Source organism: Neovison vison, chromosome 6 (assembly GCF_020171115.1).
Source record: "Neovison vison isolate M4711 chromosome 6, ASM_NN_V1, whole genome shotgun sequence".
NCBI classification, from domain to species: Eukaryota; Metazoa; Chordata; class Mammalia; order Carnivora; family Mustelidae; genus Neogale; species Neogale vison.
Window position 1 is genome coordinate 95,055,048 of NC_058096.1, and position 18,374 is coordinate 95,073,421.

Here is an 18,374-nt window from a genome sequence, read left to right on the forward strand (position 1 = left end):
CAGCAAATTCCACTGTTGCCTTATTTTAATACTTTGCCAAAGTCACTCAACCTGACTAGTCAGCAGCCATCAACACTGAGGCAAAACTCTCCACCAACAAAAAGATTTTTCAATTTTGCTTTTTTTTTTTTTTTTTAAATTTCACTTGGAATTGGTATCAGAATGCTATTTTAAATATTTCTACCATATAGAACTTGCTGAAAGCTCAGATAATGGTTAGCATTTTTTAGCAATAAGGTCTTTTTAAATTCATGTATGTACCTTGCCTTTTTAGACATAATGGGATTGCACACTTAACAGACTAGAGTATACTGTAAATGTAACTTTTACATGTACTGGTAAACCAGAAAATTCATTTGACTCTCTTTGTTTTGATATTTGCTTTATTGCAGTGGTCTGGAACCCAGCCCACAATATCTCTGCAGTACACATGTAGATATTTTAAATTCCTAGTGGAACACATACTTTAGGTAGATAGTATGAGTTCTAAATGTGGCAATTCCACAGAACACCTATTTGGATAGAATTTAATTACAAGATTGGGGATGGAGGAGAGGAGATTAAGACAGGCTGACACATAATAAATAATTAGCTTTTTCACTCTTCTTTTTTTCCTCCCATGCTTCCCTCTGGGAGACCAGGCTACTGATATTTGCAAATGGCAAAAAGAATGGGACTAAGAGCTGGAAGACTCTAATCTGGTACTTCCTTTATTGCGCAATTATCTCACTGGATTTGGAAAGGTATGGATATCAGTAATATTGGCCATGGATATGAGGTCACAACTGCCATGGTAGTCTTTTGGCATGATTCATATGCCAGAGTGGGAGATGTTCTAGAATGGTACAGTGTGTAAAAGGAAGAAACGGTTGGGCAATCTAGAGATAAAACTGTCCAAATGGTGTAGATTACACATAGGATTGGAAAAAGGATGAAGGGTTTGCTTCAGGGACTCATCACACCATTCATATCACTGTGGGAAGAGGAAAGCAATGTTGGTAGAGAACACCTGAGTCTGGGAGATCAGGGGTAGGGGAGGGACATTAATTGCTCTTGCATTAAATGTCTTTGGAAGAATGCAAGGAAAAAGATGAAGATGGGAATATGTTTTCACTCTTGTAACTACAGAATTTTGAACCATGGGACTATTTTACATATTTTAAAACTATTAAAAGCTTAAAAATAAAACAAAATTGTACTCAAATATAGAACTAAATTTAAAAATTAACATTCTTAGCCATAAAGCTAGGGCGTTCTCTAGTAAGGATTCAGACTATAAAAACATGGTGAAGACAAGTTAGATTTTAATAGTGCTAAACACATTAATCCACACTGTTTTCTAGTACGAAATGGTTTTAGGAATGTATATGTACAAGAATAGGGCAAGTTGTTAAGTTGACTTTATTTTTATTTAATATAACTGATGAAGTTACCAGACAAATATATCTAATGTAACAAAAAGTTACAATTGATGTTCATTATCTATAATGTAAAGGATTTCAATATTTTAGTATAGCCAAAGACAACATTTGAATTTTACCCATTTCTGAAATGTAAAATGCACAATTATAATATCCATATTACAGATCTTACGATTTTAAAGTTTTAGCTAAAACATGAGTCTCTGTAGATAAAAGCAAGAATTCTCCTATACCTAAAACCAAGTGTGTTATTAATATTGTGCCACTGGATTAGACAATGCCATTTCAACTATTTCCCTTTTGGAGAGGAGAACACAAGTACATAATAGTATGGAACTAGTCATTTTCATTGTTCTAGCATAGAACTAGTATTTGCATTATATTTTATAACAAGCACAAGAGTGCTTATTTATAGTAGGTATTAACCATAATAAAGAATTCCTCTCAAGAAAGATCATAACTATGACTCACAACAAGCTGTACAGTCATCACTGAATACAGTTTAGCATCCAGTTTTTAAAAAATATAGTCTCAAACTAAGATTAAATCTAAGTCTATCAATACCAAGAAATAGTGTTAGGGACTTCTTCATATAAATAAAAGAACCTCTCTCTCAATTGTAAAATGGGTTTCACCCAATTCTAAGGCGAGAGGAATAGTGGTGGTTGGTAAAGTTTGGCAACAAGTATATTTCTAGTAGGTGAAAGCCTGATATGCATTGCTATAAGATGCATCTTTGACATAAGGAAAACTAGCTAATTAGATGTAGCAGCACTTTTCAGGCACTTGACCTCACTTTGTAGTTAAGTTGATGTCTAGATGTATACTTAATGGAGAAACATTAAATTATATAGTGACTTCAAGTCATGTTCTCACAGAACATCTGTGTTCCATAAGCTAAATCCAAATGTTCCCTGCTAAAATCAAATAATGATGCCATATATCCAATTCAGGGGAAAAAAATTTAATAGAATAAAGTTAATAGATTGAATTTCCTCAATTTTAAGATTTTTTTCCACAATAAATTTTTCATAGCCTTTGTTGTCTATTACTTGTCTGAATGCAGGAGGAAAAAAAGACTTAAAAACTATAAAATATTATGCCTAAGTTAGAAAATTTTAGTCTGTTGATCAGTTCAATATAACACATGGTTTATGGAAATATGCTTATAGTTTGCTCTTATTTTGCCTAAGAGCCCCATTTTCTCATAGTAAATTTGTTTCCAGTTCATACTATAGAATTCAGTATGTAAACATTTTCATGTACACAAAAGAGCATTATGAATTTTTGATCTGTTGTCCTTAAATATGTTTGAGAGCCACTATATCTTTCTCTGGCTCTAAAAACTATCTTTGGGGTCCATGCCAAAGGAATGCTTTCAGGTATATCATTAAGGTTTGGGTTCTAAGATAAGACTACCAAATTCTAAAATGAAAAAAATATGGCAAGATTCCAGTATAGATGTGACCAGTGCTCCCATTTTTTTTCTTTAATACTTAGCATATAGGTTAAGTATGTTGATGTTAAGGATTTTTCTATTTGCATGTATCATTGTATTATAATTTGGGAAATTTTTGCAATATATTTTCAGGCAGTTAGCTTTAAAATAATGCAACTTCAGCTCTTAGCACAAACAGCCCTGAGAACAATGCATTCAAATTACAGCTCAACTAGAAATAATCTAATTGAGAAACTTTAGTTACAAAACAAATTCTGGAAAAGTTGTAAATTAAAAAAAAAAGTTACCAACATTTGAGGCACTACCAGACTACAGTACTTTTAAGAGTTGGAAGGATTTTGTAAAAAGAACAAACATACAAAGCTATGTGTGCATATGCACACACTCATGTTGTGCTATAATGAAAAATTGTGTCCCCAAATTTTATAACCTAAACATTTTATGATAGCATCTCCTATTAAAGATATCATGCTCTGGCTGCAGGAGAGTTTTGGTAATCGTTATAAAGCATTGGTACAGTATTTTGTACCATAAATGGTAACGGATTCAAGAGCTTGGTTAGCAACGATTTCAAGTGACAGACAGCCCTTGGAGGGGAGAGTGAAAGAAACATCATATTATGTTGATGATGCAAATGCTAAGTCAAAGTAGCAATGACTTGATCTATTTCAGAGGGTATACAACTTTGTAGTAGCAAATAAGATATAACAAAGTCTTCACAGTAGAAATAAAAGTTGCTCTAGAAAGAAACAAATATTTCACTTGTTAATATTGTATATAAATTGGTGAAATGCCTGCAGACAAAAATGATTTATCACTGTATAATCTAGTAACAGGACAGTCTACACTCTATACATGGTAACCTGTGATATTTGACATTTGCTACAAAAAAGTACAACAAATACTAAGAGTCAACTTTTAAGATTTCTGATGTCAAAAAAGAATGAAGTCACTTCTGTTCTATGTTAAAAAATGTTTACCTGCTTCCTTTTTAATACAATTTATAAAGCTTTACTAAATGAGATATTTTGTTCTAGAGAAACATATATTGACTTATGTGAAAATAAACAGTCCCGTATCTTTAAAATCTATACTTATATGTTAAAAGAGTATTTACACTTCATTATTGTACTTAAAATATTTATGCATAAATAGCTTTTGCCATTCAAGGCAGGAAGATAAGAGATGCATTATTATAATTTATATATGCTTACCTCACAACTGGAAATGTATTTATGTGAAGTTTGATAAATTAGGAACAGCAAGGGCATGCTAATCCAGAATTAATAGTAAACCGGAACACTAATATGGTTAACTGGGGTCATATGAGTGACCAGCAAGCAGCGCAGATTGAGAACTTCCTGGGATTCCTGTGGGTAACAATACTAACCAGCAACAAGTAAAACACATGGTACAGAGTACTAAAAAACTAAAGCAGAATATAGTAGATACTTAAATGGAATACTGGAAAGAATTTAGCCTAGTTCCTAATTGTGCTTTAGATAGGAAAAAGCTAAAATGTTACACTAAAATGATTAAATACAACCTCAGTATTTCTTGTGCTTTAGAATTCTCCTTGCATTTCTCTTAAAGTATCTTATTTCTTCTCCAAATGGGTTTGCTGAAGCCAATGCAAGATTTAAAAATGTGCACAAATTAAGTAACTGAAACATTTGGGATCTTCTATTCCTAATACTATATTCAGTCACTGATTAGATGAGTTACAGCATCATGTATGTTTTCCTCTAGATGATAGAAACAAAGGCCTTCCAGAGGGCAAGGGATGATGGGAACGGTTTCATATTCAGTCTTAGAGAATGAAGGTATTAGTAAAGTAGTGATTTTGTTCTAAGTTTCATTTCAATATGATTGTTATTAAGTCAAAGGTCCTCACAAACCCATGTCTAGAATCCTGGAAATAAGATATACACAATCCAAAAGACTAAAGAGAAATGTAGCTGACTCACCTAAAACAGTTTTTAAAATAATTTGGTTTGTAGAATTCTTTCCTAGTTATGTTTCATACCAGTAACTGAATTAAGTAAATAATAATCAGAAGAAAAAAATACATGTACTTCTTAAAATAAGTAAAATAATTATCATATAAAATAACTCTTCTTCCATGATTTACTTTCATTTCCCTTTAGAAAAAGTGTACATAAATTTAACAATGTTCCAAACCAATTTAAAGTAAGAATTTCCAGTTTTTATATGACAATTAAATATTTTAATGTCAAAAAAAACTCCTTAAAAATGGTTGGAAAGGAGTGACTACTATAAATAACAACAATATATTTAACATAATTGAAAAAAAGCACTGTATAATGTCCTATAAAGCAGGTCACTCCTTTAACTACAGAGAGAGAACAAAAGGAAAAAGCAAAAACATAACTAGAAAGAAACTTCCTATTTTTATGCTGATTACAGAGGCCTCCAGTAAAGACCTGGAGCTCTAACCAACTCACTGTGCGGAGCTCTAACCAACTCACTGTGCCACTGTTCCTTGCAGACTCCTTTATAATCTGACTGGCTAATAATAGTCACCAGACAGTTCAATGCCTCTTTGTCAACCACTAGCAGGTATCAAATCACTATATAGGTTATGTTTAGTCCTCCAACAATTTGGCAAAGAAAAGTATGACTGAGGTAATACAGGTGGCTGCACATGCCTACCAAGATAATCGACACTTTTCGATAACATGATCTCTGTTTAAGGATTTGTGCCTGCCACACACAGGCTGAAGCTGTGACAATTCCAATACATAATCTACTTATTCTATAAGTCTGAAATTAATGCAGAACAATTCAACTTAAATGTGGTACTTCAATACCACTAGATGCTACATTGTCTGATTTAAAACCCTGGTTTATTTATCAACTAAAATTCAGGAACGATTTGCTCAGACAAATCATATCTGCTGAAGCCATCTTATCTGTTTCTTGGACTCACTGAAAACCACATGAAAGGTATAGGGGAGACACCTACAAAACTAAAAAAACCAGAATTTTACATCTTGATTCTTTTAAATTACCAAATGCCTGTAAAACTAACTCAGTATAATTTCAAAACAATTAAAAAAGAAATGAGGTTGCTTATGAAGGCAATAGCTTTGGTGACAACTTAGAACCAAACTTTAGATCTGTGGTTGGTCCAGACCTAAACATTTTGCTCATGCCTGATGGTCCCATTTATTTGCAGGGCTTTATGGCTACAGCATATTCTTCACTCATTGCACACATAACAGACACCTAGAATGGAAAAATGCAGGCAAAAAGTTATTCAGAAGGCAATACTCTATAAGATATATTTTACTTATTACATGCTGGATATTTACGGATATTTTATACACACTGACTTTGGAAAGAAGCATCCCAAGACTAGATAATCAACTTCCTTCACAGATTTCCAAAGCAAAGTTTCTCAAATTGTGGTTTTAAGATAAATTCCAGGGAATAGGGAGAAAAGAGCTGTAATTGCCTCAATATTCAGTAGACATTACACTTCTGAGAGTTATAACAAAGATGGGGTAAATCATCTTCATGCTTTAGCATTCCCATAACACTTTTCTCATTCTTAATAGTGCAGATGCTGATCTTCAAAACAAATTTGGGGTTGGCAGTGTCTACCTAGCAAAAGGTGAACTTTAATACTTTCTTTGGTTATGGGTCTTTAAGGGTATCATGGGAAAACTCTTACAGAGATCATTTTCCATTTCGGCAGTATTTAAGAACTGTATTTCATAGTTGGCGTATTTTGCTAACTAGATTAGGCCAAAGTCTTTATAAAAAGCAATCTCCCCATAGGTCTTTACCTGTACATCTTCACCTGCATTGTATTTTCCTTCTATTTCTTTACCTAGTTCACCTTCTGGCAGCTTAAGATCCTCACGAACTTCACCAGTTTCTGTCAGCAGGGAAAGGTAACCATCCTGAATGCATATCAGCTATTAAAATAAATTATACAATTTGCACTGATTAGATTATATTCACTCTTTGTAATATTTACATAGTTAAGTTGCAATCCACATTAATTTGTATAGGTACACAGTAACACATTAATATACTCTTAGAACTTAAAAATGCTGAACATACAAAAGTATAAGAGCTGTAGAGACTAAAAATGTAAGTTCACTTCTTCCTGCATACCACCTTCCCCCAAATCTATATATAGTATGTCCTAAAGAATTCACATTTATGTACACAATACAAATATAGCTGCTTTAAAAAAAATAAAATAAAAGGAAATCTAAAGTGATTCCCTTTCCAAGGGGCCTGCTTGTGCCCCTCTCCAGGAAAGTAGCAACTTGGAATAAAATCTGGCATGCCTTAGGTTGTTGGGGGAGAGGGGATGTTTGTTTCCTTTGCTTTCCTTTGGCTGCCTACACATATACTTCAATCCCTTCTGGATAGACTGTGCCCTCTTCTCATTCACATGCTGAAGCTATCCTCTTCCTTCATACTAGACCAGAGGCATCAATGGATAGCAGGTTTCTTTAGTCACAACTATGACTTTCCCCCCAAAGGGGAAAACTATATCCACAGAATTGGTTGTGGTGGATGATTTGGCTCTTGGCTTATGGCCATCAACATGGTGACAGAAGATGACAAGAGGACTCTTCAAGACATTGGCACCTTCTACAACAGCTCCATTGAGAAGATTTACCTAATGTTGCTACATTATCCGAGGGGCTGCCCTGCTCTCTAGCCCTACCTAGGGTTCAGGCATGGGGAGGGAAGGGAGGAAATCTTTCCAAATTGGAAACTAAGGAACTACCTTAGTCTCTTTAATCACTTCACAACTGTATAGATAGATTGTAACTGATTTAACTGTTTTCCCATTCATGGAGATAAAGTTAATTTTTGTTTTCTATGATTACAATGTGTTTTATAACTTGATTATGACAAACTTTGGTGGAAAACTTTTGGGTGTTCAGTTTACTATTAAAAACATCAGATTTTTTAAAAGACAAACACGAATGTTGATGACATTAATGAGACAAACCCAGTTTAACCTTCGAAAGAGCAATTCTGATATCATTCAATTTTTTTTTATTCTAGGAATGAGGAAATAGGCTCTACTCATTTATTCTCAAAGCATATACACCATCAGTATGCCTATATTTTTAACAGATTTTATAAAAGGCAGTTGTTTAGAATTCAAGATGCTATCATTGACAAACACAAAAGGGGTCAAAGATATGATAGTTACCTTCCTGTAACTACTATGACATAACACAAGCATACCATAGAGATAGATTTCAAAGCTCTCTTCTATGGCACTACAAAATCTGGCTATGGCTTTCCACAGATACCCCAACAAGAGATTTCAGCTTTTGTGCATGTCTAAAATCTCAAAAACATAAAAACCATCCTACAAAGCAACCACAAATACTTTTAACTCATCTTTATGTCACTTAAACATATGTAAGGTTGGTAAAGGAATGGGACATGAGGTTGAAGCAGAAGTGTGGTTTTTCTTGATCATACCAATCTTTGTATATACTACAAAGTGATCACTACAATAAGTCTAGTTACCATCTGTCACCGTACAATTGACCCACTTTACCCATTTTGCTCATCTCCCACCCCTTCCTTTTTAATAACCAACTACTAATCTGCTCTGTAGTTTTGTTTTGTTCTTGTTCATTTGTTTTTTAATTTCACATGTAAGTGAAATCATATACTACTTTTCTCTCTCTTATTTCAGTTTGCATAATATATTCAAGGTCCATCCAGGTTGTTGCAAATGTCAACATTTCCCAACATTTTTATGGCTGAATAGTAGTCCCTTGTGTATATATATATCACATCTTCTTTATCCATTTGTCCATTAATGGACATTTAGATTGTTTCCATACCTTGACTTGTAAATATTGCTGCAATGATCATCTGGTTGCATCTATCTTTTGAAATTAGTGTTTACATTTTCTTTCTTTTTTTTAAAAAAATATTTTATTTATTCATTTGACAGACTGAGATCACAAGTAGGCAGAGAGGCAGGCAGAGAGAGAGAGAGGAGGAAGCAGGCTCCCCGCGGAGTAGAGAGCCTGATGCGGGGCTCAATCCCAGGACCCTGGGACCATGACCCGAGCCGAAGGCAGAGGCTTTAACCCACTGAGCCACCCAGGCACCCCTACATTTTCTTTATATAAATACCCAGAAGTGGTATACGAGGTTCATATGGTAGTTCTACTTTTATTTTTTGAGGAACCTCCATATTGTTTTCAATAGTGGATGTACCAATTTACATTCCCAGAAACAGGGCATGAAGGTTCTTTTTCTCCAAATCTTCTCCAACATTGTTACTTTTTGCCTTTTTGATAATAGCCATTCTAACAGGTATGAGGTGATTATCTCATTATGATTTTAATTTGAATTTCCCTGGCAATTAGTGATGTTGAACTTCTTCTCCTATACCTGTTGGCCATTTGTATCTCTTCTTCAGAAAAATGTCTATTTAAATCCTCTGCCCATTTTTAAATCAAATTTCTTGGGTTTTTTGTTTTTTGGGGTTTTTCCCCCCACTGAGTTGAATTCTTTATATATTTTGGATATTATTGGATATGCGTTTTGCAAATATTTTCTCCCATTCAGTAGATTGCCCTTTCATCTTGATGGTTTCCTTTGCAGAAAGTTTCTTACAGAAGTTTCTTAGTTTGAGGTAGTCCCACTTGTTTATTTTTGCTTTTGCTGCCTTTGCTTTTGGTGTCAGATCCAAAAACTTAATGCCAAGGCCAATGTCAGGAAGCTTGCCACCAACATTTTCTTCTAGTTTTGTGGTTTCAGGTCTTATATTCAAGTCTTTAACCCATTTTGAGTTAATTTTTGTGTATGATGTATGATAGTCTAATTTCATTCTTTTGCATGTGGTTGTCCAGTTTTCCCAGATCATTTATTATAAAATTTTAAACAATTAGCCACAGGCTTACAAGGTAGATCTTTTTTATTTAGGCCCTTTTAGCAATTCCCTGAAGTAGAATTTGTCTATTTTAAGAATTAAAGTTTCCACTGTCATTATTGACTAAAACATAAAAGCCAAATAATAATACTGATACTCAGTATTTATTTACATAATGGTGGTTTTATTTCTAAAGAGTTAAGAATTCAGAAGTTAAAATGTGGGATGAAATAAAAAGCATTTCAAATAAAAAATGTATAGACATTATAAAACATCTAGTAAAACATATTTTAAAAATTAAACATCTTATTAAAATAAATTATGTGAAATAAAATTAAAGTTTTCAAAAATAAAACTAAACTATAGAAAAATAGAATTAATTAATGAAAATTATTTTATCTTTCTATATAAATTATAAATTTTCAGATATACCAAAAAGTTATAAAAATAATAAATCAAATTCCCATTATTTTCCCCCAGACTCGTCTACTGTTAACATTTAACTACATGTGCATTTTTTCTCTTTCTGGGTATAGGCATACATAAAATACAAACAGTATACATTCTTATTCTTTTCTTCTTTTTACCGAACCATTTGAGAGAATGTTCAAACATCACAACTCTTTAGCGATTAATACTTCAGTGTGTTTTCCTAAGAAAGAAAACTCTTATTTAATCAGCTTATTTTGCAAAATTAAAAAATGTAGTATTGCTAAAATATTATTTAATATATAGTCCACTCAAACTTGCCAATTGTTCCAATATTGTCTTTGATAGAAGCTTTTCCTCCCAAGTTCAGGTTCATACCTTATATTTATTCAGCGTGGATAGGTTCATGAAGACCACCACAGCACAATAAATATAACTGAAAAGACTCACAGAGCTCAATTTTTTAAATGAACAGAAATAAGTCTTATATGTTGACTTGATAACAAAGGGACGTGCTTACTGAGTACTTACTGTACAAGGCACTGCTCTAAGTGTTAACTAACTAAACCTCACAATGATCCCATGAGGAGTTTATTATTCTTATCCTCATTTTATAAATAGAGAAAAACAGGCAAGAGGTTAAGTAACTTGCCACGTAAGTTCATATAATTCTTAAGTGTTAAAGTAAGGATTTGGACCCAGCCTGTCTGGCTTGAGTCATTCTTTTATCCATGATATAGTATAGACTACATACCAAAGGTTGAGACAGGATAAGGCAAGTGAGGCACTAATTTTGTGTACAAAATTTAAGGTGGCACCAGAAAAACTTTTCAGTGATCAAATATTTTAAAATTAGAATTAATGCAAAAATTCCATGATGAACACAATTTAAAAATTTAAATAAGACAGAATTTGAATTACTGATTTTTCCTTTTGGCCTAAGGTTCCTATGTGGCTTGACATTGTCAGTAGTCCTGTTTTTATTTAAAATCTTGTGCTCACTTACCTCATTCCCCTAGAGCCTACTATATTCCCAAATAAAACCCAAACCAAATTTTTCCTTGATGTTAAATCTTGAGGTCCAATCAATGATTATTAATTTGATCATAGTAGTAATTAGTGATAAATTACTGATACTATCTTTCTGAAACACTCAAAGGCAAAAGCATTCTATAGTGAATGCATATTAATGTACACAATGAATATTGAATATTCAAAGCATTCACATGTTAGGGATGAAAAGAGAAATCCATTTTTGGCAAAAGAAAACTCTATGCTTAGCCTTAGCTGCATTATACTTACTTTAATGAATACTCCCATATGCATTTAATAAAAGTTTATTGAACACCCACTATAAGCCATGTCTAAATAAGGTGCTCCAAGTATAATAAAATGATTAGATGGAATATTTATTCAAGGAAAGGGGGAGCAGAATAGAACTACTTTTTGGTACATATCTAGTGATGAGGTAATTATGGGATACATTTTCTCATTTAATCCTTACATTATCCTTACTTTGTAGAAAGGAAAACTGAGGCTCAGAGAGATTGTGTAATTTGTCCAAGGTCATCCAGCTAGAAAGTGACAGAACTAGATCCAAACCCAAATTACCTGATGAAAAAAAAACCCCATATGCTATTATTGTAATAAGACAATTCAAATTTCTACAAAGACTCCAAACAAACTTGAAAACATTTACAAGAGGGAAAGTAAAAATATAAAACTGCTTACTAGACTAAAACTATGTAAAAATATTTTTACATGTGAACAAAGAGTAAAAGGAAATCATATGTTAATTGTAGTTGATGGTAGCATGTTCTAAAGATTATGCAACACAATAAAAGGTGTAGTAAGTAAGAAATCAGTTTAAAATGAACAAAAAACTCTAAGTGTCACACTTGTATTTTTCACTGTGTAAAATGAACAGAAAAGAGTTCTATGAATGTATCCTTGACAGTGAGATTGAAGACTTACAAGACAGACTTTAGTTATGATTAATCTGAGCTCCCACATCCTATGAGGTTAATGGTTGGTTACCACCAATATTCCAAAACAACAAAATGCTATCATTAAACATGACCTATCCAAATGCACAACTGGAACTAAAAGTTGGAAGTATATACCTATAATTTAACCAAAGGTCACAGCATGGTCACTAAATGTAAATAAAACAATTACATAGTTTTGCATGTTCTTTACCATATGCAGCGGCCATGTACTTTCTTTATATTAATGGTTTTCAACTTACTTCCTATTTAAGAAGAAGTGGCGGGGGGGTGGGAGGTTGGGGGAACCGTTGGGGCATGGATTGCATGGAGCACTGGGTGTGGTGCAAAAATAATGAATACTGTTATGCTGAAAATAAATTAAAAATAAATTTAAAAAAATTATTTTTATTAAAAAAAAAAAGAATACCAAATTCTGACTTATATTCATTAATACACAAACTTGGGTGGTGGAACATGAATTCCAATGATTTCTTAAAAATCTTAGGTTTGAGGGGTGCCTGGGTGGCTCAGTGGGTTAAGCCTCTGCCTTCAGCTCAGGTCATGATCCCAGGGTCCTGGGATCGAGTTTTGCTTTGGGCTCTCTGCTCAGAGAGCCTGTTTCCCCTCCCCCCCCCCACCGCTTACTTGTGATCTCTCTCTGTCAAATAAATAAATCTTAAAAAAAAGAAAAATCTTGGGTTTTGAGAAGTGAAAAGAAATAAAACATTGGGGAGGGAGTTATCTAAATTGGCAGTACTTTACAACAAAAAACAATAGTAGCTAAACATTGACCTTATTCAGTCCCAATATGCAGTCATGTGGTCTGAGACATGTTCAACTAAAAATGCAAAAATATTTTTTAAAAAATAGCAAATTAACCATAATTCTAGATAAGGTAGAAGGGATAACTATCACTATCTTTCCAATTTCTAAGATAGGTAGTGCCTAATATTTGGTTAGAAAAATCTACAAGGGGCGCCTGAGTGGCTCAGTGGGTTAAGCCGCTGCCTTCGGCTCAGGTCATGATCTCAGAGTCCTGGGATAGAGTCCCGCATCGGGCTCTCTGCTCAGCAGGGAGCCTGCTTCCCTCTCTCACTCTCTGCCTGCCTCTCCATCTACTTGTGATTTCTCTCTGTCAAATAAATAAATAAAATCTTAAAAAAAAAAAAAGAAAAATCTACAAAGTTACTACCAGCTTTTGTTAAATTACAGTCGATAGAATGTATTTGCAATTTTTAGAAACAAAGCATCATTTTAAAGAAAGTTAGTACTCACTTGATAATCATTTCTCTTAATATTTGGAACATCCATGTTGTGAGTAGAAGGGCAAATATCTTCATATTTTTTGCCAGTGAAAATATCAATTCCAACAAGGTGAACCTAACAAAGAAGGGAGAACAGGAAACCTGTAATCTTTGCCAAGTATATCACTCATTACATACACACAGCACAATACCAAAGCTGATTATGACAGATTCTTTCTCCTTCCAAGGTCATCTAATTTTATTTTCTTAAAAATAAAATGCAGTGGTCATAGAATTGAGAAGCAGTGGACAACTAAACACTTTCGTGACATATGGAAACCCAGGATCATATACAGCCCAGTAATTCAATTATAAGAATGCATAAGAGAAATGAAGTTAATGTTAGAACAGGATTTCTCATCTATAAACTGAACAGATATTCTAAGTCACTAGGATTCAGGAAAGTTTCAGTTATCAGCTAATGAAACATTGTAAAGGCCCAAAAAGGAAATGCTACCTTTCAGTGTTCAAAGCAATAGCTGGTCACCCCCAAATTGTGGTAGGAAGAAAATGTAATTATTGCAAAGTTATAAATATGGAACTCTCATGTTCCGTACTGGAACAGAAGGGCACTTACCTTGGCATGACCGTGCTTTCCAGTTTTGGAAGTTGACATCTCCACTATTTTGCATGGTCGTCCTTTGAGAACCACGAAGCCGTTTTTGCGCAGGGCTGAGCACTGCATAGGGTAAGTGCTGGAAGCTCCAGCATCTCCAGTAGTGAAATCAATTTCATCCGCCATGGTGGGCTGGGGAGATGGTAGCTTTTCCGAGGGAACTACGCAAAAAGTTTGTTTGCTTTTTAACAACCGGAACGCAGGCAGAGAAACATCGCATCTCGGACAGGTTACGTTCCAAGCATCATGGATCAATAGATTTTTTTCATTTATAGAACACCCACCCAAGAAGAGTGGGCACGTTCTAACTCCGGCCTCTATAAACTTTTCCAACCATTGCTGGAGAAGTGGGGAGATGGGGAAGGAAGTCGCAGATGAGCTCGCTGCGGGTGGGGGGGGGGATACCCCCTGAGCACTCACCCGCGCTGGGGGCAGCAAATCCCGGCACCCATTGTCCCACCGCAAGAGAAGCCGGCGACCTTCCCGCATCGCGCCGCGCCACCCGGCCCTCCGCCGCCGCCCTCATCCCACTGCGGGGGACCCAGCCCAGGCCGCACGTCCCCGCGAAGGATGGGGATAACGGGACCTAGCCAAAAGCACCTGGCCCTCTGGCAGCGGGCTTGCATTCCGCCCTCCAGCCTGCCGTGCCGTCGCCCCGGCCTCTCAGGAGCCCCCTTGTCCTGCCGGCATCCCCGGCCCAGCGGGGCCGGGCCCCGCATGGGCCTGAGCCCTAGCAGGTCCCGCACTCGCCTCCGTTCCCCCAGCCATCCTTCCTTCCTCCTTCCCTCGTTCAGGACTCGGCGCTCGCCGCCTTCTCCCGCCGCCTTCTCCGGCTCTGCCTAACGCCGGTCCCGGCCCCCCAGCTTTCCCCCTGTCTTCACCTTTCAGCAGGGAAAGAGATCCTTTCGCCTGCGCACTGGCGCCGGTCCCCTACAGCTGCGGCGGCAGCAGCAGCGGCAGCCCCGGCAGTTCCAAGAGACGGGGCGGGGCCGCCACACTTTCCACACCCCGGCCTCCCCGCCCTTTCCCGCCCCCACCTCAGCCCCACTTCCGGGATAGGTCCCGGCGCGTCACAGGCACCGCCCCCTCGGGCTACCATTGGTTACAACGTTCCCGAGGCCCCGCCCAGTCACGTGAAGCGCGCCCTGGCAACCCCACGTGCTGCGGATTAATGCACTTCCGGCGTGAAGAGCGCTTTCTGGAGTGCGGTTGCGGAGGGTGAACTCAAAGGTAAGTAAGCTTGTACCTCAAACTTTTGGGTTCGTTGCGCCAGGGTCCCAGTCGAAGTTAGCTGGAAGCAAACCGCACGCTTGGTGGCCCTTGCCTTCAGGTGCGTGGTGGTTGTCGCGCGACTGTCGTCAGGACGCGCGAGGCACGCGAATTCAGTGGGTGTCCCGCGGGGTTTATGGAGGGAACTTTGGGGTCGAACTTCTGGCCCAGGTTGGTGGTCGAAACCACACTTGCTCCTCGAGGAAGAGACCAAGTGCAGTATTTTATTACCAGCTCAGCCCCAGCCATCCATGAAATTCTGGCAGTAACTGCCGGTGGGTGCCTGGGCGGGGTCAGCAGCGCCCTGGGGGGTGGGAACTGCTGAGACATCCCCGAACCAAACAGCAGCGTGAAATGACCCAACCCATTCCTCACACTAGTCTGTTGTGGAACTGTGGACGTGAATGGGTGTCCGACTCCTACCGCATAGTCGCGTCCAGAAACTCAGACAAGTTCAGTTCCGATAAATTTGGCTCTTCTTTCCTCTCGGCACTGGCATTTCTGTGAGTTTTAGGTATGTTCATACTCCATTAGAGCAGTTGGGTTGTCTTCATAATCGACCAGGAACCGATAGAGACTTGACTAGGATTAAGGACCAAGGTTCTTAAAAGAAATGTGCTCCTTTATGTTCCATTTCACAATGCACTGCATTCTTCTTTGGAGAGGTGACCTACACTCCCCGGCGTATGGGGTCCTGTAATTCTGAATTGCTGTCTCATGAAGAGTCAGTCCCCTTTCTCACATTACTGTGTGGCTCTCCGGTTTGGACAGATATTTCACACATACGGAGTTTAACCTCTATAAGAAGCAAAGGAACTCTCATAAACCGAATTCAGCCTGTAGCTAATATTTGAAAGAGTTAAATTAGAACCCTGGTTCATGAGTCCATTCAGCTTTTCCTTATACCTCCTAACTTTTCCCTGTCTAGTGTTACCAGAATGATGGCTAGCATTTATGCGAGTGGGTAGGGCATTAAATGTTTCATGTGCTTTATTCTTTTAATCTTAACTCTTGCTCTTTTTTTTTTTTAAAGATTTTATTTATTTATTTGACAGAGAGAGATCCAAAGTAGACAGAGAGGCAGGCAGAGAGAAAGGAAGGGAAGCAGGCCCCCTGCTGAGCAGAGAGCCTGATGTGGGACTCGATCCCAGGACCCTGAGATCATGACCTGAGCCGAAGGCAGGGGCTTAACCCACTAAGCCACACAGGCACCCCCTCTTGCTCTTTTTTTAACCTCAGGTTTAGTAAGTTATAATTCATACAAAGTAGAATTTACCCTTCTTAGCTCTGTGAGTTTTGAAAAACCTAGACAGTTATGTAACTATCACTATAATCAACATGAACAATATTTGCCCCATTCCAAAAGTTTCCTCCTGCCTCCTTGTGGTCAGTCCCCTCTGCCCACACCCAGCCTCTGGCAACCATTAACAACTACTGTTTTATGTGCATTTTTAATTGTGAGAAAAAAGCAGAGAAAAGTAATTTGCCTACAGTCACACAGTTAGCAAATCAGAGAGCCAAGATTGAACTCTAGGCAGTTTGGCTCCACAATCACTGCTTTAACTAATACCATTACTGCATCTGCATAAGATTTGGATTTGGAATCAAATGATCTGGCTTCATTCATTCAGCAAATACGGTAAATTCTAGTGAAGTTGCTGGAACACTGAATCAGCAAATACTGAACCATTGCTCCTAGGGGAAATGCAGAGTTAGGTTCCTGTGAGCCTCTGGTCATAACATTTTTGTCAACTGACCAATACATAATCTTGTTTTATGTGTGTTTTAGTTTAAGAACACACAGCCAACAGCACTATAATTACGCCTGCGGGAGCCTATCCAACACGTGTATTTTCTCTATAAGACACATCACAGCCTCTTGTGCTACAAAATACTACACAGCATTTTAGCACTATGCTCCAAGGCCATTTTAAATAGCCATGTCACCAAAAGAAGTTACAAAAATGTGAGAAGTGGCACTAATAGACTGAAAAGAAACACTTTGTTAATTTGACAGCTGTAATAAGAAGGCAGTACATCACCTCATTTGACCCCAGCTAGGAAAATATGCATTGAATGGCTTCTATCTTTTGCTGTTCTCTACTTGTCCATAAATGACTGTGAAAGCAGTGCTAGTACTGATTACAAGTAAATTGGATGCACAGGAAAATTTACAAATATGAGGTCTATGAATAATGGGGATTCACTTTTTTATTTTAGTACCCTGAGCACTGAAATCACCATGTTAACAAGACAGCCCCTTGTTCATTAGGTGTTTGTAGTCTACTACAGGATAAAATTTACCATAACACATAAAATAAATACATCTAAAGAAAAAAACTACAGGGTATTGAAAAAAGGGTCTCCTCCTCATCTAGTCTAGGTGTGTCCAATCGAAATATAATGTAAGCCACATGTAATTTTGAGTTTTGTTGTAGCTACATTAAAAAAGTTGATAAAAATAAATTTCAGTAATATATTTTAATTAACCCAATACATCCAAAATATCTCATATGTAATCAATATAAAATTATAAATAACATAATTTTATAATTTTGTAAACTGAGCCTTCAATCTCTTATGTAGAGCACATCTCAATTCAGGCTATCTGTATTTTAAGTACTTGGTAGGTATTTATGACTGGTGGCTATCTCATTGGACATCACAGGTCTAAAAGATTTCAAGACTGCTTCTCTAGGACTGACTATATTAATCTGACATGAGAAAAATGAGTAGAAAGTTGGCAGTGAGAAGGGCTTTGGAAAGGGCATTTTAGCCAAAGGGTTTAGGAGTACAAATACTTACAGATGAGAAAATTGTGACATCATAGTTAATATCTTAATGGTAAAAAGCTGTAGGCTATGACTCTAAAATCAGGACCAAGACAAAGATATCCACTCTCACCACCCTTATTCACATAGTATTAGAAGTCCTAACCAGAGAGATTAGGTAAGAAAAGTAATAAATGGCATTCATATTGGAAAAGAAGT

At 36.8% G+C, this 18,374-nt stretch overlaps 1 protein-coding gene and 1 non-coding gene across 4 annotated transcripts; one reads left to right on the forward strand and one right to left on the reverse strand.

The window, feature by feature from the left end:
- Positions 1-1,390: 1,390 nt before the first annotated feature.
- EIF5A2 (eukaryotic translation initiation factor 5A2) lies at positions 1,391-15,082 on the reverse strand. 3 transcript variants are annotated; one of them, XR_006385012.1, is made up of 6 exons: positions 14,997-15,082; positions 14,077-14,276; positions 13,471-13,575; positions 6,693-6,824; positions 4,095-6,129; positions 1,391-3,619 (listed from the first exon to the last, which is right to left on the reverse strand). XR_006385012.1 is itself a non-coding variant. In XM_044251783.1 (5 exons), the coding sequence occupies exons 2-5, from the start codon at positions 14,239-14,241 to the stop codon at positions 6,104-6,106; spliced, it is 384 nt and encodes a 127-aa protein (XP_044107718.1). In that variant the 5' UTR covers positions 14,242-14,276; positions 14,997-15,082; the 3' UTR covers positions 1,391-6,103. The 3 variants fall into 3 exon arrangements, 2 of the variants coding, with proteins under 2 accessions (XP_044107718.1, XP_044107717.1); XM_044251783.1 differs by having other exon boundaries at positions 1,391-6,129; positions 6,737-6,824; XM_044251782.1 differs by having other exon boundaries at positions 1,391-6,129.
- Positions 7,125-7,267, forward strand: LOC122911058. Its single transcript, XR_006385383.1, has one exon. It is a non-coding gene; the product is annotated as a small nucleolar RNA SNORA67 (small nucleolar RNA).
- Positions 15,083-18,374: the final 3,292 nt, after the last annotated feature.